Source organism: Mauremys mutica, chromosome 6 (genome assembly GCF_020497125.1).
Source record: "Mauremys mutica isolate MM-2020 ecotype Southern chromosome 6, ASM2049712v1, whole genome shotgun sequence".
Taxonomy (NCBI): domain Eukaryota; kingdom Metazoa; phylum Chordata; order Testudines; family Geoemydidae; genus Mauremys; species Mauremys mutica.
This window is the reverse complement of record NC_059077.1, coordinates 122948098-122969741: the sequence shown is the minus strand read 5'-3', so window position 1 is coordinate 122969741 and position 21644 is coordinate 122948098. Positions and strand designations below refer to the sequence as shown.

The 21644-nt window shown below is 44.4% G+C and overlaps 1 protein-coding gene across 3 annotated transcripts in view; it reads right to left on the bottom strand.

Annotated features, from left to right (window-relative positions):
* The window catches only part of GAK (cyclin G associated kinase), a 119472-nt gene that overhangs the window by 11413 nt on the left and 86415 nt on the right, over positions 1-21644 (bottom strand). For 2 of the 3 annotated variants that reach the window (XM_045022218.1, XM_045022220.1), the window contains 3 exons: positions 21086-21256; positions 5871-6008; positions 5368-5487 (listed from right to left, as the gene is read on the bottom strand). In XM_045022218.1, the coding sequence (XP_044878153.1) occupies positions 5368-5487; positions 5871-6008; positions 21086-21256 (429 nt within the window). The remainder of the gene's footprint in view (positions 1-5367; positions 5488-5870; positions 6009-21085; positions 21257-21644) is intronic. The other variant, XM_045022219.1, reaches the window with a different exon arrangement.

Sequence of the window (21644 nt, the reverse complement as noted above, 5' to 3'; positions counted from 1 at the left end):
GGCCTGATCCTCCATTGGTTACACCGGCGTAAGCCCAGAGTAATGGAATCCAGCTCTAAAGCTTTAGTTTCAGCACTCAGCATGACAAGCCAGGGAATGATACTCCCAGCCAAGGCTCCACCCAGACTGCCTTTATTTGACGTCTCTTCCCCTCAGACACCATTTCTAGAAAGCGAGTTTCTTTGTCAACTGGCACGTGGCCAACATGACAGTTCCTGGCACAGGCCCATTCAACTGAAAAGTAGCTTGGTAATTGAATTTAAATGCAGTATTATCGTCCAAATTCAGACTGGAAAGAGGAAGGTCACGTTCATTGGAGAAAAAAATCCTTTAAACCCGCTACACCTCCATAAAGCAGATCTAAACCACTTCGCACCGGAATAGGTGTAAGCCAAGCACAGACGAGCCTTAGACATCCAAACACAGGCAAGAATGCCCTTTTCTTCACCATTTACCCCGTACCCCACCTCTACAGAAAGTTACAGTTGGATGTTTTGAGGAAAAAATCAGAACAGAAGGCCCTGCATGTATGGGTCTATTTGCAGCTTTCTATACTACACTGTTTAAATTTGGCAAATTTTACAGACAGTACAGTCAAGCATTGACAATATTCATAGTAAAGGCAATAGGAAAACACTTTGTCGTGAGAAGCCTTATATGGTATATGAACACGCAGCAAGCTTCTAGTGACAACCATGCAAATTGCTTATATGGAATAATTTGACACCCTCTACTCTGGTTGTCACAAATTATGAGCTTTAATTTCAACAGTGCTGGACCAAGATATTTCCGACACTATCTCCCCACTATGCCCCACTGTGGTGGTTACAAGGGGCTGGCCAGCTCTTGCAGTCTGATCCTGAAAGCTGTGCACAGAGGGGCACATTTGCAACTTGCTTCTGCATCTCTTTGGGTGACTGCCAATGAGAGGGAGGTGACAGAGGTGAAGGAGGGAGCTGATTTTGGTGGCCATGCTGAATGGGCATTAGTAATGCTTGGTTTAGTTTTTATAGTAAGGGCAAAGTGCTAGCCCTGAGGATGATTCTATGGGATGATCCTGTAGCACAACAGGGCCATAGAAGTTCCCTAAGCAACTAGGCAGCGAATTCCCCCCCGCAGAGACCTAACGCCTCAGGTGATACTGGGCTGGGCTATCTCTATGGTGCCACATCTTCAGGCCGCAGCACAAGAGGTGTGGCCAAAGTGCTTCTACATCCTGCTATAACTCCCCTCCGGACTGTGCAGCACACATTATGGTGTGACATACACCAGTGTAAAACTGGGGTAATGCCAGTGTAGCTGATGGAATCACATTGGTGTCAAATGGATATGGGAGGACTGAATCAGGCCCATTAGGACACACTAAAGTGACAAAGCTATTAAGATAAAGGCGTGCATGACATTAACCATACCATACTTGTTTGGCACAGGGTAACCTAATGGGGATGGTATAAAATGAAAAACAAAGTGTTAGTTACATCAAAACTATTGAGATTATCTGGCAAAAATAATTTGCCACTGACATTAAGTAAAGCAAAACAGAAGTGTGTTGGCACTTCTGCAGGATCTAGCCCAGTGGTCCCCAAACTTTTTCGTCTGGCGCCACGGAGGACCATGGCGGCGGACGAACATCCGCTGAAATGCTGCCGACAAGCAGCAACATCAATAGGCATCGCTGCCGAGAAGCAGCGTCATCCAGAGGCGTCACCACCGAAATGCTGCCAAAAATCGGCAGCATTTCGGCGGCGATGTGTCTGGATGACGCTGCTTCTCGGCAGTATTTTGGTGGATGCTCGTCCGCTGGCCAGTACGTGGGCATCCTTAGATGCCCCGGCGGGCATCATGGCACCCCTGGGCACCGTGTTGGGGACCCCTGATCTAGCGTCTCCCCAAGAGCTTTCACGGTTGGTATATCAACAACATTTTCTCATCTCTCCAGCACGCAAGTGCCTTCAATGTTTCTGCTCCTTTGTGCGTCTGGCTGCCTAGGACAATGGCAACGAACCACCAGGTGTAACAGACTGGCACAACAGCTTATTTTCCCGCTGAAGCAGCATCACAGCAGAAGCACCTTGAAGTAATCAGGTAAAAGGCTGTGGATCATCAGCAGATGCAAAGACTTCATTGCCAACTGCATGTGGTGTATTGCTGCATGCAGCGCAAGGACCAGGCTCTGATATCATGACCTCTGTGCCTGGCCTCCCCCATCCCCCAGTTTTGCACTTGCAGTGGAGCAGAGTGAACTGAAATCTGCTCTCAATGGCTAGAGACTGATTCCATCCAGCTGCACTATCACAGTGTAGTTATAACACAGCAGCAGAAGGAAGACCGGGGGGAAGGGGAGGTGAAGAGGAGGAAGGAGAGAGGCAACAATTGGAGTGGGAGACATGAAGAACGATCAGAGTAAGCCAGCACTTCATGGCTCCATTAATATCTGATTAAATTTAAACAAAAAATCATGTTTAAGCTTAAACACATTTGTCCTGGACAAAAGCTTTCTCAACGTGAACTGCACTGAGACTGCAGACAGGAAGCTACACGTTCGACTAGGAAGATGTAGAAACTTCCTTACTGATTCCACCAAGAGTAAGAACTGGACACACAGACTCACAAAAAATTCAGCAAGAAAGCAGAGTCCATGCTGGAGACTGACAATCCAGAAGAGGAGGAAACCTGATGCCTCACGCTGATTTTAATGCAAGATAGAAAAGACCAGGCTTCTCTGATTAGATTGGAACATATTTTACTAGGGAGTAGGGGCCAGGGAGTATACAGACAGACAATGTAGGGGAATGAAAGACCACACACCATATATACTTTGCTAATTGTATCAGAGGTTTCTTGCTTACCCTTGACTTCCAACCCTCTGCTCCCAGTGCCTGACCACCTCATCTCCTCTCACTCACTCTCCCAACTCCAGCTCCTTTTCCTTAGCATAAAAACTTGCACTATGATCCTCACTTCTCAAAAGGCCAATCATTAACCCCAACTGCCTCTCCAACTACTGGTGTCTCTCTTTTGCACTGCACCTCCTGAACAAACTGTTTATAATCACTGCCTTGATTTCCTCTCCTCCGATCCATGTCGATCCCCTACAGTGCAGCCTGTGCACTACCCCACTCCACTGGATCAGCTCTCACTAGCTCTCCAGTCACCTATTCTTGGCCAAGTCAAAGAACTGTCTTCACCCTCCCTGAGCTTTCTGCTGCTTCTGACAGCATCAGACACTTTCTCCTTCCTGGATTTTTACCGACGTGGGCTCTCCATTTTCTGCCTGCATCCGAGGGCTCTTTCAGCATCTCCTGTAGCAACTTCTTCTCTTCCTTGCCTTCACTGTTGGGAGTCCCTCAGGGCTCTGTCCTCAGTCCCTCTTCTCCCTGAGTGACTTCATCAGCTCACAGCTTCAGCTACCACTTCTACACTACCACTCAAACACACTCCCTCTCTCTCCTGTCAACTTCCCTCTGTCTCTTACACAATATCTAAAGGTCTTTCCAAAGTATCATCCTGGATGCACTTCTGCCACCACCAAAACCCAGCGGAGCTACTTCCAAAACATTTGCCACTTCCCGTTATCAGTACCTTTATCTCCCAGCACTCAGGCTCACAAGCACAAGGCCATTTTAATCTTCTCCCCCTTCCTCCCATGCACATCCAAGATAGCACTAAATAGCACTACATCTTGCCGTTTATTCCATTTCATAAACAGTTCAAAAAAATTGGACCACTCCTTTCTGTCCTATCATCATTGCCTGCCTTGGCTTTAATAACCGCCTCCTCTCTGGCCTCCCTCAGCACCGACATCTTTCGTCTCAAGTCTGCTTCAGCAGTAAAGAATCCTGTGGCACCTTATAGACTAACAGACGTTTTGCAGCATGAGCTTTCGTGGGTGAATACCCACTTCGTCGGATGCAAGTCTGTCTGCTTAAGCCTTTGTCAAGTCTGCTTAAAACTCAACAAAACTTTGAACTTGTCCTTTCCTCCAAAGCCCTGTGCAACGTTGCCCTGAGCAAGTCTCAGATTTTCGCACCCATGTCCCCTTCTGACTATGCCCAAGTACGCCAGTCACACCACCCAATTTGTTTTCTTCTTTTCCAGAACCCTTGCTTTCCTCCAGGCTGCCCCACATGCATGGAATGATCTCTTGGTCAGTGCGCTAGTCCCCACCCCTTCCCAAAGACCCGCTGCTTTCATAAAGCTCACCAACTAACTCCTTCTCAAATGCTTTCTACATCCCAGATTTAATGGGCAGTAGAAATCTCAATGGGTTTTTAAAATCATTTTGAGATACCACCTCCCCCGAATCGCTCAGTGCATCTTCTCTCTTATGCCTGTCTTTTGGCTAAAAAGCTTCTGGGGTAGGGACTATCTATATATTTAAGTCTTGTACAGTTGCAAAGATATGGTCAGTACATAAACCTTAACTCATAACCAAGTAGTTGGTTATTCGTTTTTTTTCTTGACTGAATTTGCTGCAATATGGCATGTGGCTATTGACAAAAGGAAGCGCTAATCCAGGTTTCCTCTAACTCAATACTTGCTGCAAAATTATACAAAAACAGTGAACAGTACATACCAAGTCTGTAAAGTTGGGTGTAAATTTACAGATGACATACACTGGGTGCAACTCAGGAAGTCAGCCACTGAGATGGCATGTGGCTAAATATTAAAAAATTCTCACTACTAAATAATGATTCATAAAATGATCATAGAATCTCAGGGTTGGAAGGCACCTCAGGAGGTCATCTAGTCCAACCCCCTGCTCAAAGCAGGACAAATCCCCAACTAAATCATCCCAGCCAGGGCTTTGTCAAGCCTGACCTTAAAAACCTCAAAAACCTCAACCCTGTAATGAAACTCAGTGAAACACTGATCATGTGTGAGTACTGAGAGACAGTTTAACAAGGAAGTTCTTGAAGTTCCTGTCCAGAGTTCAACCATAAGCCAGTGGAGAGAGATTACAACTGGCCATGTATTCGGTTTCCTTTTTTAAGTTACCAATATAAAATAAAGAGCGGTTTAACATTTCTACTAACGGCAAAAGCAGTTTCAGAAGTTCTGCATTTCACAGTTGTTCTGGTCCACAAAAAATTAGGGTCAGAAGTAAATAGGAATTGCCACACTGGTTTGGACCAACAATCCCATCGCTGACAGGACAGCATGCATCACAGGAAGGAGCAAGAAACCTCACGGTGGGCAATTATGGAATAACATGCTCATTCAGAAACGTTTTTCAAACCACTTCAGTTAGAAGTTGAAGCATTAAAGGGTTTATATTGCTTCCAAGCTATGTTTTCAAAACATAATTTCTATGTAGTAACGAAGTTATTAGTTGCTTTGTTCTTTTAAGAAAACATACAAGATTACCTGGAAGACCAGATTTAAGGTTAGCAAGGTCAGCAAAGGGGTCGAAGTTCTGAGATTTTGCTTGGCTGAAAGACAAACCTGAAGGCACACTTGTCTGGCTTCCTGTAGTAAGGGCTTGGCCTGTGTGATAAAAACAAATATGAAGTTATGTACAGGGCACAGATGGCGGGGGATGAAAATATCCACTTTTTTTTTTTAAAAGGTGTTGACAAAAACTGTCTCCCTGATTCACAGCAAATTGCTATCAATATTTTCTATGTAGATTCTTGTCTGAGGCCTCTCCTCCAAAATTCTTGTTATATATGTTACACTGTTAGCTTTTACCATGTCTATAACTGTCACTACTTTAAAGCCGAGTACTTTAATGTGACTGTATTTAATGAACCACATGAGAGTCGCATATGGTTGTTCTGTTGTTTCGGGTGGCTGAGATGACGGATATTTGGAGCGCACGCATTTTCTTTAGCAATAGAAATAAACAGTATATTTTTGTTGCGCCATACCTTCAAGTGCAGGCTTCTTCGGCTGTTGTGATGCTAGTTTGGTTGTAGCTGGGGAATCTGCCCAAGAATCCCATCCGCTTAAAAGATCTGGGTGGCTTGCGGAGGAAGTCATTTTAGGAAGGTCTGGCGCCAAATTTCCTAGAAAAAAATTGCAAAAAAAATTGTCAGTAACAAACCCACAGTGTTAATTGCACTTTTTGGCAAGAGAATTCAAGGCTGCTCTCCAGGCTCCCAGCTGGGTCACTATTTGGCTGGTTTACATTCCCAATATTAGTACCAATTATTAAACTGATATAGTGTTGCTGTGTGTTCTTACACATCTCCTGCGTTCCTAGAAGGGTTCTGCCACTGGGGTACTTGAGACGTAGCTTTGATTTCTATTTTCAAACTTTGCTGAGCAGGCCAAAATAAAGGTTTCTTCATTCACAGCCGCTGCTGTTAAATTAACACTTTGGCCCTTCCAGACTAAGGGATCATGCTTTGAGCATTCCCTCCAACAATATGCTGAGAAACCAACACACAGGAATACACCTCTACCCCGATATAACACTGTCCTCAGGAGCCAAAAAATCTTACTGCGTTATAGGTGAAGCCGCGTTATATTGAACTTGCTTTGATCTGCCGAGTGCGCAGCCCCGCCCCGCCAGAGCGCTGCTTTACTGCATTATATCTAAATTCATGTTATATCGGGTCGCGTTATATCGGGGCAGATGTGTAATACACAATTTTGCAATGCATTTGTGCTCTCTCTTTTCTTGACTGCTAGGGCAATGGGTGACCAGAGATACAAACTGCAACTGAAAAGTTCTTTGGTGAAGCTGGCATGTAGTTTAGCATCAACCCAGGACAGCTAACAGAACCAGGCACTGTAACCCAATCACCATGACTCAGGACAACATTATGATTTTTCCAATTCTCTCAGCCTTCCAACTCCAAAGAGCCTCAGTTTTTGGAGGCTGAGAAAAGACAGCATCATCACCCGGTGTGTGTGGATTACTCTGAAGATCTGGTTTAACAGAATATAATCTGAAGCTCCGTATTTGCTAAGTCTCCTTTTTCTAGCCCCTTATGTTCAAATTGTTTAATTAAAAAAATTAAGTCCATGGCACTTATGGTTGCAAAGAAATCCTCTAAAACAGGAATTGTGTGTAACTGACTTGTTCATCTAAACAGAATGTTAGCTCTGGATCCTAACGAGAACACCTTAAAACGTCAGGCCTGAAGTATTATACCATATATTCAATCTTAGCTACCTCACCACGGATCATTTTAGCAGATTCCTCAAGCCAAAGTACTTCTCTGTTGCTGCATGTAACAAGACATTGGGATCGAGCACAGCTAGTTTCTGACAAAGGTTAGAAGAGGGAAGTGAGCTGGGGCATAACATAGCCCCTAAGTGAATGGCCATCCTCTCTCTGAAGACACTGAAACTACTTGTTCAAACTAGTCCCTCCAAGGGGTTATTCCAAGTTGCAAATAACAGCAGGAGTCGCTCAAGCCTACACTTGTTTAACTTCTAATTATGATCAACTGTTATAGCTCTTCCCTACAATCTAATGAGGTCTGGTGATTATTTACTGCCCATGAAGCTTACTCAGTTCTTGATTATTGAATTATACGCACCCATCACTGCTCCGACACGGAGTTCACTCCATCTCATTACTGTGGATTATTGTAATGAACACTGACACTACTACTCATTCACTGTTTAATGAGTTTAAAATTGCTTCTCAATTCAAATGCCCCTAGCTGTGCTTGTGTCTTACTCTACACGTCCCTGGTAGCGCTCTGGACATGGTCGCTCGCTAAAGAAGTCGCTCTCCTTTGCGCTTGCATTTCAGGTCACTGTACACCAGTCTGTGCTTCTTTTCACTCAGTGGGTTTTGCCTCTTACCTTCTGACACTCACCTAAATTAACAGCACTACAATTATCTTCACAGTCTCTAAATTTCTTATTAAAATCAATGCATAAACCTGACCACAAGGGGGGGGGGGGGAGAGCCTAGAGATCCACTTCAGACATGGTACTGAAAAGTTTTCAGTCTGGAGGTAAATTTGAGAGATCCCTAACAGCAACCCACCTCCCCTATTTCTGCTGGGTTTTATGGAGCCTGTGTGACACCAATTTGCTGCCAAAGGAAATCTGATGACAAATGCTGAACAACAATCTCATTAGTGAATCACTGCAGAGGAGAAAAATGGGCGTTTCTGACTCTGAAAGGACACAAATATTTGGTGCCTTTTCAGAGTCAGAAGTGCTAGATACATTGGCATTTATTAGTAAATAATATTTAGCACCTTATGTTAAGCTTTGAGCGTTCGCTCCAACAGTTTGCTGAGAAACTAAAACAGGAATAATCTACAATTTTGCAATGCATTTGTGCTCTCTATTTTCCTGACTGCTAGAGCAATGAGTGACCAGAGATACAGACTGAAAGGAGGAATCAGAATTGCTCTATCTTCATGTGACACACAAGCTTGCAATTGTACAATTTCACTCCAGATATCTATTTCCTGGTTTGGGGGGAAGGGAGCACCTGAAACCTGAGGCTATTTCTGTTTCAGTGAATGAGGATTTTAGAGCATGCCATGCTCTTCACCCTGGCGACAAGCACCGTCCTTGCTGCCAGCCAGCCTTTAAGAAGCTCTCCAGGGACTTGAGGTTTAAGAAAACACTATTCAGTCCTGGGGAGGAGGGGGGCATAGCAGAGACTTTCACCAAGAGTATAATTGAACCAAGGCGTACTTACCTGGGCTGTACTGTAACCATTACAGAAGTATGTGCTATCCATAACAGCCGCAAAAGAAGAATACAAAAATCCAATTGCAATTCACTCATCCACAGAGTAAAAGAAAGCTCAGTACAAGTAATATTGGCTCAGCTTATCTATGGAACACCACACCGCAATGCTAAGCAACTTCAGCTGATTTTCTGAATCCATTAGTTATGGCAAAGAAGAAATTTCATACAAAATGCTTCAGACATTGGGTCATCATTAAACACGTGCAACAGAGCAAATGCTACTGGGAGGATTGCTGCAAAAAGTTCAATTAATGCTCCCCCCACTAGCCGGGCCACAGCTTTGATGGGGCGGAAATATTGGAGACTTTCTGGGGCAGGAAAAGATCTGAATTGGAACAGCTGAGACAGTGTGCGAAATGCCCATTCCTTTTCTCCCCTCTACCTCCCTCCTTCACTGTGTGGGGACGGCTATTTCTCGCTTCCCACCCATGGTGCAAGGCCTAGGGGACAAAAGCAGGGGACCACATACTGCATCTGGCCCTGTCGTTGGGGTGATGCTGTGACCAGGTGATTGGCTCCTGTCTGTTCCTTGCTTGGGCGGTGCGGGAGGGGAATTTATACACTTTGTGGACTCCTTTCAGCCACATCCTTCCCACCCTTGATCTAGTTGCTGGATCTCGGGGGTGCCAGGAGCTTGGTTTATCACCAGTTTGGGGTTCCGAAAGGGATTTCGCCCATATGACAAAATTGACACACTGCTGTGTGGGCTTTTTCACCTTCCACCTGGCATCCAGGAGGGCTGGTTGGGAATTTAGGTTACACCTGCTGCAAGGCAGGCTCCTGTGAGGTTGGTGGGTAGAGGGTCCAATTGATGTTCTCGTGGCCTGAGACCTGCATCAATACACACAATTTCCTCTTCACTCCAGTCTCAGCTCTGCAGAAAGCAGTACCCATCACTCCTGCTTTTCCTGCTCACTTTCTGCAGGCTCTGATCTCCTCTGGGCAGTTCGCCTCGCAGGGCTAAGGACCTCTTTGGCCAGACTTTCAAAGGAGCTCAACTCCCCTTTACTCACCTACATGAAGCGGCCCCATTTTTAAGAGTGCTTATTACGCTGTACCGCCCATGGAACACTAATTTAGTTTTCATCGACACATCCCAAGAGGTGTTTTCTTGCCTAAATATCTATGAGGAGCATAAACCCAGAGAGCAGAAATAAGTTGGAAAGGGACTTACTGCCCTTCCACCATAAATATTCGGTGTCCATGTTTGTTGTATCGCAGCACTGAGGTTCTGTAACGGAAGTGACAGCAGAAAAACAAAAAAGGTGGCAATTAAGCAGGATGCATAATTAGAGCCCTGTGCAGATACAAATTAGTATTCGCATCCAATCTGCAAAAATGGTCCGCAGATGGAAAGCGGATATCCGCAGATTTCCAAACTCTACACATATTACAAATAGAGACATTTCTCCTTGCAGATGAACTCAAGAAAAGGCTTTGCACCCATGCAATAAACAAAACAAGGCAGGCTATTTTCCAGCAGTTAGCAAGAGCCAAACAGTTAAGGCCCCTCTTTCATTTATATAGTGCAAGTGCCATTAAGAATTTCAAGTGACCACGGTTGGGTTAACAGCTTACACAAGGTGCAACTTGAAATAGCCTCATTCACGATATGGTTTGTAAAAGCCATTTTATCCATTGTGCCCTCCCGACACTGGTGACCCAAACACACTGGCTGAAACGTGAACCGAACAACAGCTTTAGAAACAGAGACGTGGCCTGGACCTTACTGTTTAGGGGATATGGCTAAACAAGGGCTGGGTCAAGATTCAGCCTTCTAACATCCCACCTCCATCTATGAACCACAGAAAAGCTCCTAAATCAGAGGCGGGCAAACTTTGTGGCCTGAGCGCCACATCGGGTTTCTGAAATTGTATGGAGGCTGTGCCTCCCCAAATAGCCAGCCGTGGCCCGGCCCCCGCCCCCATCCAACCCCTCCGGCTTCTTGCCCCCTGACGGCCCCCCAGGACTCCTGCCCCATCCAAACCCCTCGTTCCCTGTCCCTTGATGGCCCCCCCCGGAACCCCTGCTCCATCCACCCCTCCCTGCCCCCTGATCACCTCTGGACCCCCGCCCCTGACTGCCCCCCCGCCGCCCCATCCACTCCCCCTCTCATTCCTGTCTGCACCCCTGGGACCCCTGCCCCATCCAACCACCCCTTCTCCCTGACCACCCCTGGAACCTCTACCCCTGACTGCCCCCTGCTGCTCCATCCAACTCGCCACTCAGGGCATTGTGCCGGCAGCGCAGTGAGCTGAGGCTGCAGGGGAGGGGGAACAGCAGGGGAGGGGCTGGGGGCAGGAGCCTCCCGGGGCAGGAGCTCAGGGGCCGGACAGGAGGGTCCCGCAGGCCGGATGTGGCCCACGGGCTGTAGTTTGCCCACCTCTGTCCTAAATGACCACAGTTAACTGCATGAAAAGACAACCTCCTAACGGGAAAGACTACCTCTGACTGCCTTCACTGGCATCCAACTGCTTCCTCTCTCATTTCCCCCCAGACTGACACCACTGGTGAGCTCAGTTTTTATGTGGGTGAACCGTACTATTTTTCTGTAAACACTAGTTTGTATGATCTGTGGGGCAGGGAATGGGCTAACTAGCTAACTAGTTTTGTGAAATATCTTGTTAGTTTATAGCGCAAATTCAGTGATTTTTAATACTTTTGCCCATTTGCTGTGTTCCATCCTGCCTACATGACAAAGTGGAACAGTATGGCCCAGTTCCCCTACCTGAAGTGCATAAGGGCCTTTAGGCATTGTCTAAACTACACAAATAGACTTATTTTATCATGGTTGTGGCCTAAACGGTTTCTTTTTACTGGTGCGGACAGAACATCTTGCAACCATGTTAAAATAGCCTCGTGATGGGGTATACAAACCCACACTGGGCCAGAACCCACGTAAAAGGACAATACTGGGCCCAGCTACCCCACCCCTCCAACCCTGCAGAGCCTACTCCCAACTGGAAGCAGAGTTGAAAAGGGAGCAACCCAGCTCAGCAGTGGAGAGAAGTGCAGCGCTACCCCTGCGGGCTCCTGGAAACGGGATTACAGACGCCTCCCTGAAGCACCAGGACGGTATGCTGAGCCCAGTGAGGCGAACCGTTTGGTTTCCTTTTTCCTTCTCTGGGACCAGAAGCGGAGGGAGCGGTGGTAGCAAGCGACCCAAGGAGGGTAAAACAGAGGGTTCACTCCCATCCCACTCCAGGGGTCAGTATTGCTGACACTTTGAGGGCCTTGGGTCAGAGCACGGTAGAGTGGGTGGACCTGCTCTCTCCGACTACTATCCCCCCACCCCCCAGATGAGTGGACACTAACCACTAGGCCACCTGGCCCACCAAGGACACTACTACAATCCTGTCATGTGTAGGCATATGTATCCATCAGGATTCAAGTGTCAGTAAGCCTGCAAGCACTTCTTAAAGACAGCTTCATATCTGCTATTGTATTATAACACCTAACATCGCTGTAAATGAAAAGTCACACATTCAACTTGTATCAGAGGGGTAGCCATGTTACTCTGGATCTGTGAAAAGCGACAAAGTCCTGTGGCACCTTATAGGCTAACAGATGTTTTGGAGCTAAGCTTTCGTGGGTGAATACCCACTTCGTCAGATGCATGCACATTCAACTTGTTTACTCTGACCCTACACAAAGTGCTGCCAATTGCACAAGTTTGTTATTCCCTTGAATAACTAGGTAGTTGGTTTCTCAACTGTCACAAAAACCCAAATAAAACATTAGCAGGGAGCAGAATGCCTTATTCGAGGAAGTTCTTCATTTTTATTCTGGATATTATGTAAAGGGCATTCTATCAGAATCCGGAGAGGTTTTTTGTTTCATTTTTTTTTTAAACTAGTCAACTTAGAATTCAGGTTGACTGTCCCTTCAAAACAATTCCCTAAAATGCTTAGAACATGGCTTTTTCAAAACCAGGATTCATAATTGTGTTTTAACATGGTCAGCTCTGTAGTGCAGACAAAACTTTTGTGGCTCCAGATGAGCAGGTTTCCAACATACTAAACTGAAATGAGTAGGTTTACATTTTTGGGACAGTGGGTAGTGCAGTACATGTACTATAGGACTATTGTAATTGTTCTGATAGACAAATTACATGATAGGTGAACTAGCCCAGATCTTCATATGGGCTTGCTCTCAGTGACTGATGAATTCAGGCAACCATCAAAACTCCACCAATTGCTTCGTTCATCAAACCAACGACTGACAGAACTACCCAGGAAGCTGTGAGAGACAGCCTGAGAGTCAGATACAGCGTAGGATTCTAAACCCATGCAAAGGCTTTTCCCCCTGAGTCTGCTCTAATTTCCTACCAAACAATTCCTCTTCTGAGCAACACCTGTTATCTAAGTAGATACTGAAACTTTCTTTGCCATTATTTTTGGTTGCACAAGTGATGATTTATCATCAGACAGCCTTCATATTGATCAGTTACACAGCAGCTCTGCTGAGAATATGCAAATAGCCTTACCATTGTGTAAAGAAACAAGTATTGGGATACGCCTTTAAGAGAAGAAAAAATTCTTCACTGCTTGGTATTAGTCAACAATCCCTGCACTTCTATATCATCCCTAGTTTCAGATGTGATTCATGAGAATAAGTAACGTGTATGTTCAGTTTTCCTGCATCATTAAACAACTGCATCTTGCCCTAAAGCATGAAAGATTCCCCTACACACACAGCTGGCATCTGCTTCAATTCTGCAAAGGGAAAATCATTTTCAAGTAATATCTTGCTTTGCGAACAGGGGCTGCTAACAGGGAGTTTCGCAAGGGAGTTCTCCAGGTGAAGGAGGAGCTAATACAGCATCTGTGGGGTAAGTGACGGTCTGTACTGTGTGTTTGTTTGTGTTTGGGGGTTACTTGCTGTGTGCTGAGCTTGTGTTTGTCAGTCTGTTTGTTTGTTTGGTTGTTTGAGGGACCGTGTGCTCTGGCTGGCAGTTGGAGGCAGGTTTGAAAGCTCGAAGCCTCTGGTAATTGGCTGAGCCTTAATCAGTGGGCGGGGCATTCACTCAGGCCAGGGCTTTATAAAGCCGCGCACAAGCGACCAGGGAGCTTTGCGAACAGGGAGTTTCGCAAGGGAGTTGGGAAGGGAGTGGGAGCCCCTCGCCAGCCCTAACCCCTTCCCCGTGGGCCCCCCCTAAATTCCTAAAACCTATATACCAAACTACATTCTAAAACTACTTTCCGTAAACCACCCTTTCACTAACTAGGAGACAATGCAGGCAGAAGCCCAGCAGCAGAGTGGGGGCTATCCAGTTTATTGCACTGACTGTCGCATGTATGATTACCTGCCCTGTGGGCGGGTGGCGTATGTGTGCAGTCGGTGCAAGGAGCTCCTGGCCCTCAGAGACCATGTACGGACTTTGGAGGCCAGGGTGGCGGAACTGGAGGAGCTGAGAGAGGCAGAGAGGTATGTTGATGAGGCTTTCCGGGACACTGTAGAATTGTCCCACCTCCGCTTAGACAGCTCCTGTGCTGTTGAGGAGGAAGAAGGGCCCAGGGAAGTAGAGCAGTCAATGGGAGCAGAGGGAAACCTTCCCGTAGTTGGGACCCTCCTTCCAGATGGTGCTGGGGTTACCTCTCGCACTGAGGTTGCCTCTCCGGGGGAGGGAACTCCAGTTTCTAGGAAAAGGCAGGTGTTAGTAATGGGAGATTCGATTATTAGAAATGTAGATAGCTGGGTCTGTGATGACCGGGAGAACCGTATGGTGACTTGCCTGCCTGGTGCGAAGGTTGCGGATCTCTCGAGGCATCTAGATAGACTTATGTGTAGTGCTGGGGAGGAGCCGGTGGTCGTGGTACATGTAGGTACCAATGACATAGGGAAGGGTAGGAGAGATGTCCTGGAAGCCAAATTTAGGCTGCTAGGGAAGAGACTGAAATCCAGGACCTCTATGGTGGCATTTTCAGAAATGCTCCCAGTTCCACGCGCAGGGCCAGGTAGGCAGGCAGAACTTCAGAGTCTCAATGCGTGGATGAGACGATGGTGTAGAGAGGAGGGGTTCACGTTCATTAGGAACTGGGGAAACTTCTGGGATGGGAGGAGCCTATACAGGAGAGATGGGCTCCACCTAAACCAAAGTGGAACCAGACTGCTGGCACTAAACATTAAAAAGGTTGTAGAGCAGTTTTTAAACTAGGAGATGGGGGAAAGCCGACTGCTGCAGAGGAGCATGTGGATCGGACACAGACTTCTCTTAGGGGAGAGTCTGATGATAGAGAATCTCCAGGTTATAGTCAGGAGCAGAGGAATGAGAAGTATAATGTAAAGGCCGGATCAGATGATAAACAGTCACATAAAAAAGAATCTGGCACATCAGAAAAAGGTAGGCTAATAAACAGGGACAAGTTTTTAAAGTGCTTGTACACAAATGCCAGAAGTCTAAATAATAAGATGGGTGAACTAGAGTGTCTTGTGATAAAGGAGGATATAGATATAATAGGCATCACAGAAACCTGGTGGACTGAGAGCAATCAATGGGACACAATCATTCCGGGGTACAATATATATCGGAAGGACAGAACAGGCCGTGCAGGGGGAGGAGTGGCACTATATGTTAAAGAAAGTGTAGATTCAAATGAAGTAAAAATCTTAAGCGAATCCACAGGTTCCATAGAGTCTCTATGGATAGAAATTTCATGCTCTAGTAAAAATATAACAGTAGGGATCTATTATCGACCACCTGACCAGGACAGTAATAGTGATGATGAAATGCTAAGGGAAATTAGAGAGGCTATCAAAATTAAGAACCCAATAATAGTGGGGGATTTCAATTATCCCCATATTGACTGGGAACATTTCACTTCAGGATGAAATGCAGAGATAAAATTTCTCGATACTTTAAATGACTGCTTCATGGAGCAGCTGGTACGGGAACCCACAAGGGGAGAGGCGACTCTAGATTTAATCCTGAGTGGAGCGCAGGAGCTGATCCAAGAGGTAACTATAGCAGGACCGCTTGGAAATAGTGACCATAATACAATAGCATTCAACATCCCTGTGATGGGAAGAACATCTCAACTGCCCAACACTGTGGCCTTTAATTTCAAAAGGGGGAACTATACAAAAATGAGGGGGTTAGTTAGACAAAAGTTAAAAGGTACAGTGACTAAAGTGAAATCCCTGCAAGTTGCGTGGGCCCTTTTTAAAGACACCATAATAGAGGCCCAACTTCAATGTATACCCCAAATTAAGAAAAACAGTAAAAGAACTAAAAAAGAGCCACCGTGGCTTAACAACCATGTAAAAGAAGCAGTGAGAGATAAAAAGACTTCCTTTAAAAAGTGGAAGTCAAATCCTAGTGAGGCAAATAGAAAGGAGCACAAACACTGCCAACTTAAGTGCAAGAGTGTAATAAGAAAAGCCAAAGAGGAGTTTGAAGAACGGCTAGCCAAAAACTCCAAAGGTAATAACAAAATGTTTTTTAAGTACATCAGAAGCAGGAAGCCTGCTAAACAACCAGTGGGGCCCCTTGATGATCAAAATTCAAAAGGAGCGCTTAAAGATGATAAAGTAACTAAACTAAAATGGATTCTAAATGGAGAAACTAAATGGATTCTTTGCTTCAGTCTTCACGGCTGAGGATGTTAGGGAGATTCCCAAATCTGAGCTGGCTTTTGTAGGTGACAAATCTGAGGAACTGTCACAGATTGAAGTGTCACTAGAGGAGGTTTTGGAATTAATTGATAAACTCAACATTAACAAGTCACCGGGACCAGATGGCATTCACCCAAGAGTTCTGAAAGAACTCAAATGTGAAGTTGCGGAACTATTAACTAAGGTTTGTAACCTGTCCTTTAAATCGGCTTCGGTACCCAATGACTGGAAGTTAGCTAATGTAACGCCAATATTTAAAAAGGGCTCTAGGGGTGATCCCGGCAATTACAGACCGGTAAGTCTAACGTCGGTACCGGGCAAATTAGTTGAAACAATAGTAAAGAATAAAATTGTCAGACACATAGAAAAAAACTCTTGAGCAATAGTCAACATGGTTTCTGTAAAGGGAAATCGTGTCTTACTAATCTATTAGAGTTCTTTGAAGGGGTCAACAAACATGTGGACAAGGGGGATCCGGTGGACATAGTGTACTTAGATTTCCAGAAAGCCTTTGACAAGGTCCCTCACCAAAGGCTCTTACGTAAATTAAGCTGTCATGGGATAAAAGGAAAGGTCCTTTCATGGATTGAGAACTGGTTAATGGACAGGGAACAAAGGGTAGGAATTAATGGTAAATTCTCAGAATGGAGAGGGGTAACTAGTGGTGTTCCCCAAGGGTCAGTCCTAGGACCAATCCTATTCAATTTATTCATAAATGATCTGGAGAAAGGGGTAAACAGTGAGGTGGCAAAGTTTGCAGATGATACTAAACTACTCAAGATAGTTAAGACCAAAGCAGATTGTGAAGAACTTCAAAAAGATCTCACAAAACTAAGTGATTGGGCAACAAAATGGCAAATGAAATTTAATGTGGATAAATGTAAAGTAATGCACACTGGAAAAAATAACCCCAACTATACATACAACATGATGGGGGCTAATTTAGCTACAACGAGTCAGGAAAAAGATCTTGGAGTTATCGTGGATAGTTCTCTGAAGATGTCCACGCAGTGTGCAGAGGCGGTCAAAAAAGCAAACAGGATGTTAGGAATCATTAAAAAGGGGATAGATAATAAGACTGAGAATATATTATTGCCCTTATATAAATCCATGGTACGCCCACATCTCAAATACTGTGTACAGATGTGGTCTCCTCACCTCAAAAAAGATATTCTAGCACTAGAAAAGGTTCAGAAAAGAGCAACTAAAATGATTAGGGGTTTAGAGAGGGTCCCATATGAGGAAAGATTAAAGAGGCTAGGACTCTTCAGTTTGGAAAAGAGAAGACTAAGGGGGGACATGATAGAGGTATATAAAATCATGAGTGATGTTGAGAAAGTGGATAAGGAAAAGTTATTTACTTATTCCCATTATACAAGAACTAGGGGTCACCAAATGAAATTAATAGGCAGCAGGTTTAAAACAAATAAAAGGAAGTTCTTCTTCACGCAGCGCACAGTCAACTTGTGGAACTCCTTACCTGAGGAGGTTGTGAAGGCTAGGACTATAACAATGTTTAAAAGGGGACTGGATAAATTCATGGTGGCTAAGTCCATAAATGGCTATTAGCCAGGATGGGTAAGAATGGTGTCCCTAGCCTCTGTTCATCAGAGGATGGAGATGGATGGCAGGAGAGAGATCACTTGATCATTGCCTGTTAGGTTCACTCCCTCAGGGGCACCTGGCATTGGCCACTGTCGGTAGACAGATTCTGGGCTAGATGGACCTTTGGTCTGACCCGGTACGGCCTTTCTTATGTTCTTATGTTATGTTCTTATGTTGAAATGAGTTCAGTGTGGGTAGTTTTATACGCCTAGTGAGAGCACAACATGATACTTACCTTGTCTATACTGTAAATCAGTGTATGTCCAGCCACAGCCCTTTGATTGGCCTCTCATTTTAAGGACAAACTGGTGTGGGATCCAATATTGTCAAGCCCAGTTTTGGATACCATTTATATGTGACTAATTCTCAGCTTGCAATATGGCACACTTCAGAGTAATCTAGTACTACTCCATCAAGTACAAGAGGTTGTCCCAAAAAAAAACCTTTCCATAAAGCAAGCTTCTGAGAAGAAGAAAATGCCCCTGATGTCAACTAGAGGAAAAAACAGAGGTGAGGAAAAGATATTACTAGCCCCTTACTATCATCCACACTTTGTAAGCTCACTCTTAACTGTATATAGCTCACACAACCATTTTTCTGGTTCCACATATTTATCCTACCCAGCCTTGTACTTGACTGCAAGGCAAAGCTGAAAAAATTGCATGGCTGACCTTGTGCCAAACCAAAGCACTTCCTCCGACATTAAAAAAAACGAAATCCCCACAGTGGCCGTGAGCAGTAGTCATAGGACCCACAGAGGATATTGTCCAACATGCCTTATGAAATCTGGCCTCTGTCTTGGTGTGCAGAAACTACCTCTCTTCCACAGGGAACTTCAAGGTTTTAGAAAAATTGCGTGCACCTCGCCTGAGGGAAGGGCCAATGCTAATTGTCACGTTAACCATCTAGCAGGATCTCTTCCTGAGACAGTTAGAACTACTCAACTTCAGAAAACAGAGAACTGTGCCCCTGAAATGCCGTGGCACATAGAACCAGACTCTAAATGGGTCCCTTCCCACCGAGCTCCTGTTTCGACATTGTTAAATGATGAGTGGGTATTTCACTTTTACAAGCTTTTGAATACAGTCTAGTATTCACACTACACTAATCTCACCAGCAAGGCCCTGCTCTGCTCAGTGCTGTACAAAAGTAAAGTGAGACCTGCACCCTGCTTCAAACTGCTGACAATCTGACAAGGTGCAATAAGTGACTAACAAAAGGGGATGGGGAGTGAAGACAAATGTACAGTTATATCATGTGGGTCCAAATTAGACTTTAAAAAATATTTTAATGAGCCACAGCAAATGGCAGCCACCTGTGCTCCCTTAACATTCACTCCCATCCCCAGGAGAGAGCGACCTAGGCCCACTACCTATAGTTGTCTTCATTCATTTGCTTCGTCTTCTAGGTAGGCCACTGCCCAACAGCTCATTTACCTGACATCATCAGCCCTTTATTTAAAAGAGATGCAGACTGTTCCCACAACTCTAAGAGGATGAGCCCCTTTAGGGAATCAGCATCTCTGAAATTTCCATTATGTGGCGTTTTAGAAAAGTATCCTTATGCCAGGGTCTCCCATCATTCCTGGGGCAATTCATCACGGACATGTGGCATAGCATTGGTTTGTTCTAGGTAGGAAAGACAGCTTGAGCTCACTTTGGTATTGCCCATTATGATTAAAAGTATGTGCACAGATATTGCTCGTATTTAGAAAACTCAGAGCTATGTTCTTTACAAGGGTGGCTAAGTTTCATTATCCTCATTTTACAGCTACGGAAACCGACAGAGAGGGGTTGTGACTTTTTTTTTTTTTTTTAAACAGAAGATCAACAACACACGCAGGATAGAACTAAGTTCTTCTGAATGGCAGTCCAGTGCCCTATCCAGGCATTACCTCCACAGAAAGATGTTCACATACTGACGTGGACTGTACTGTATTTTTTATTTGCTCCATAATTCAGACATGTTTCTAATACAGATTTCAGATTTACAATTAAATTAAAATCTGAAGGTGTAACTATTATGGCAAATTTACTGCATGACAGTTATACTTCTGAATCACATCTCACTGAATAGTAAAAAAAAATTCAATTGAAAAACCACAAAGATTCATTTTAGCTTTATTCCAGAAATTGAGAATTTAAAGGGTGACACTGATTTCTTGTGCCTTCAGCTTTAAATATTTTTAAATTTTTACAGTCCAAATCAAGTAACTTGTTTCTGTTTAGTGAAGCAACCACGTAGCCTACAACTTCATTGGATAGCACCTGAGTTAACTGACAAATCTAAACTGATGATTTAATCTTTAAATGCTGTTGAGTTACTTTACATACACAGTACTGGAAAACTGAAATTGCTTTTGTGTGTGTGTGTGTGTGTGTGTGTGTGTGTGTGTGTGTGTGTGTGTGTGTGTGTGTGTGTGTGTGTGTGTGTGTGTGTGTGTGTGTGATATATAAGTATATTGGTGAGTTGCTATTGAGTGATAGTTTGTATTACTAGCTCTATCCGCATTTATGGAAAATTAATTATTTTATGTATTTATTAAAACAACTAACTAGGATATAGTGTTAAAAGGAAACATGTGGAGAAAAGGGTTTTACCTATGATAGCCGGAAGAAAACATTGATACAAATTAGATTAGCTCCAAGTATTATATAATGTTGCCTATAAATATATTTTAACAAAATTACTTCAGTACAAGTAGTTCCAACTAGCCTCAGTTCTGAAATGTTTAAGGAAACAACTTTCTTCTAACAGATCCTAGTCCAGAATCACTTGTATTCCTCTACTTTCCCTTTCCAAGACTTAAGAACCTAACTCAAACCTAAGTATGTAAATCACATTTACATTTAGTAATCTAGGTCATTTAATGAGATTGAAAACACAACACTCGGTGTAACCTCAGTTATACGTTGTCATCTCCCAGAAGAAAATTAAACACAGGATTAGCAAAAGGTTAGCAATCTTGGCAAAATAATTGTACCAAGACTTACTACAGTAACACTATACAGGAAATAGTACCAGCTGGACATGTTCATCTGCGCACCAGGAACACGGAGCTTATTAAAATAGCAGCCACAACAAGAGGATCTGTTAGACGCTAATCAACCTTGACTAAGCTGAGAGAGTAAAGAACTAAACCTGGGGAAAGCCACAGAAACGCTTACCAAAAAATCATGCCAAAAGCACTTACCTAAATGTAAGAAGTCTGAGCTGGAAGAAGGAGGTGGTGCGCTGTGTGCGGAAGGAAATATACTAGATGTAGATGTTGCATTTGGATTAAGAAAGTCTCCAAAGAGATCAGGACCAGACAGAGTCGGCTTCTCGGATCCTGATGACATTGTGAATGGGTCAAACGGATCAGCTAAAGAAAGAGGCAGAAAACAATTATCTTGAGGGCAGGTGTTACTGCAAATAAAATCACAGGAAAAAAAAAACTTACTTACACCCTCTTGGGCAGGGGCAATAAGGTGAGGACATGAGTGTCAACTGCCGAAGGCTTTTGAAGTTTCTCTTCTTTCCGGCAGGAGACAACAATCAGTCCCTGCCCCCAGACACTAGTACTTACATGCTATTAGACAAGCAGACCATTTCAGCCAATCACAGCCAGGGAAAACAATTATCCCTTCCAACGTAAATCCTTACTGACACTGTATAAAAATTCAGCCACAACACTAGTTTTCTCTACACAAGCCATTCCCTCAATCTTGAGTGATTCATTTCAGATCAGCCCACATTTATCCAAAAATTCA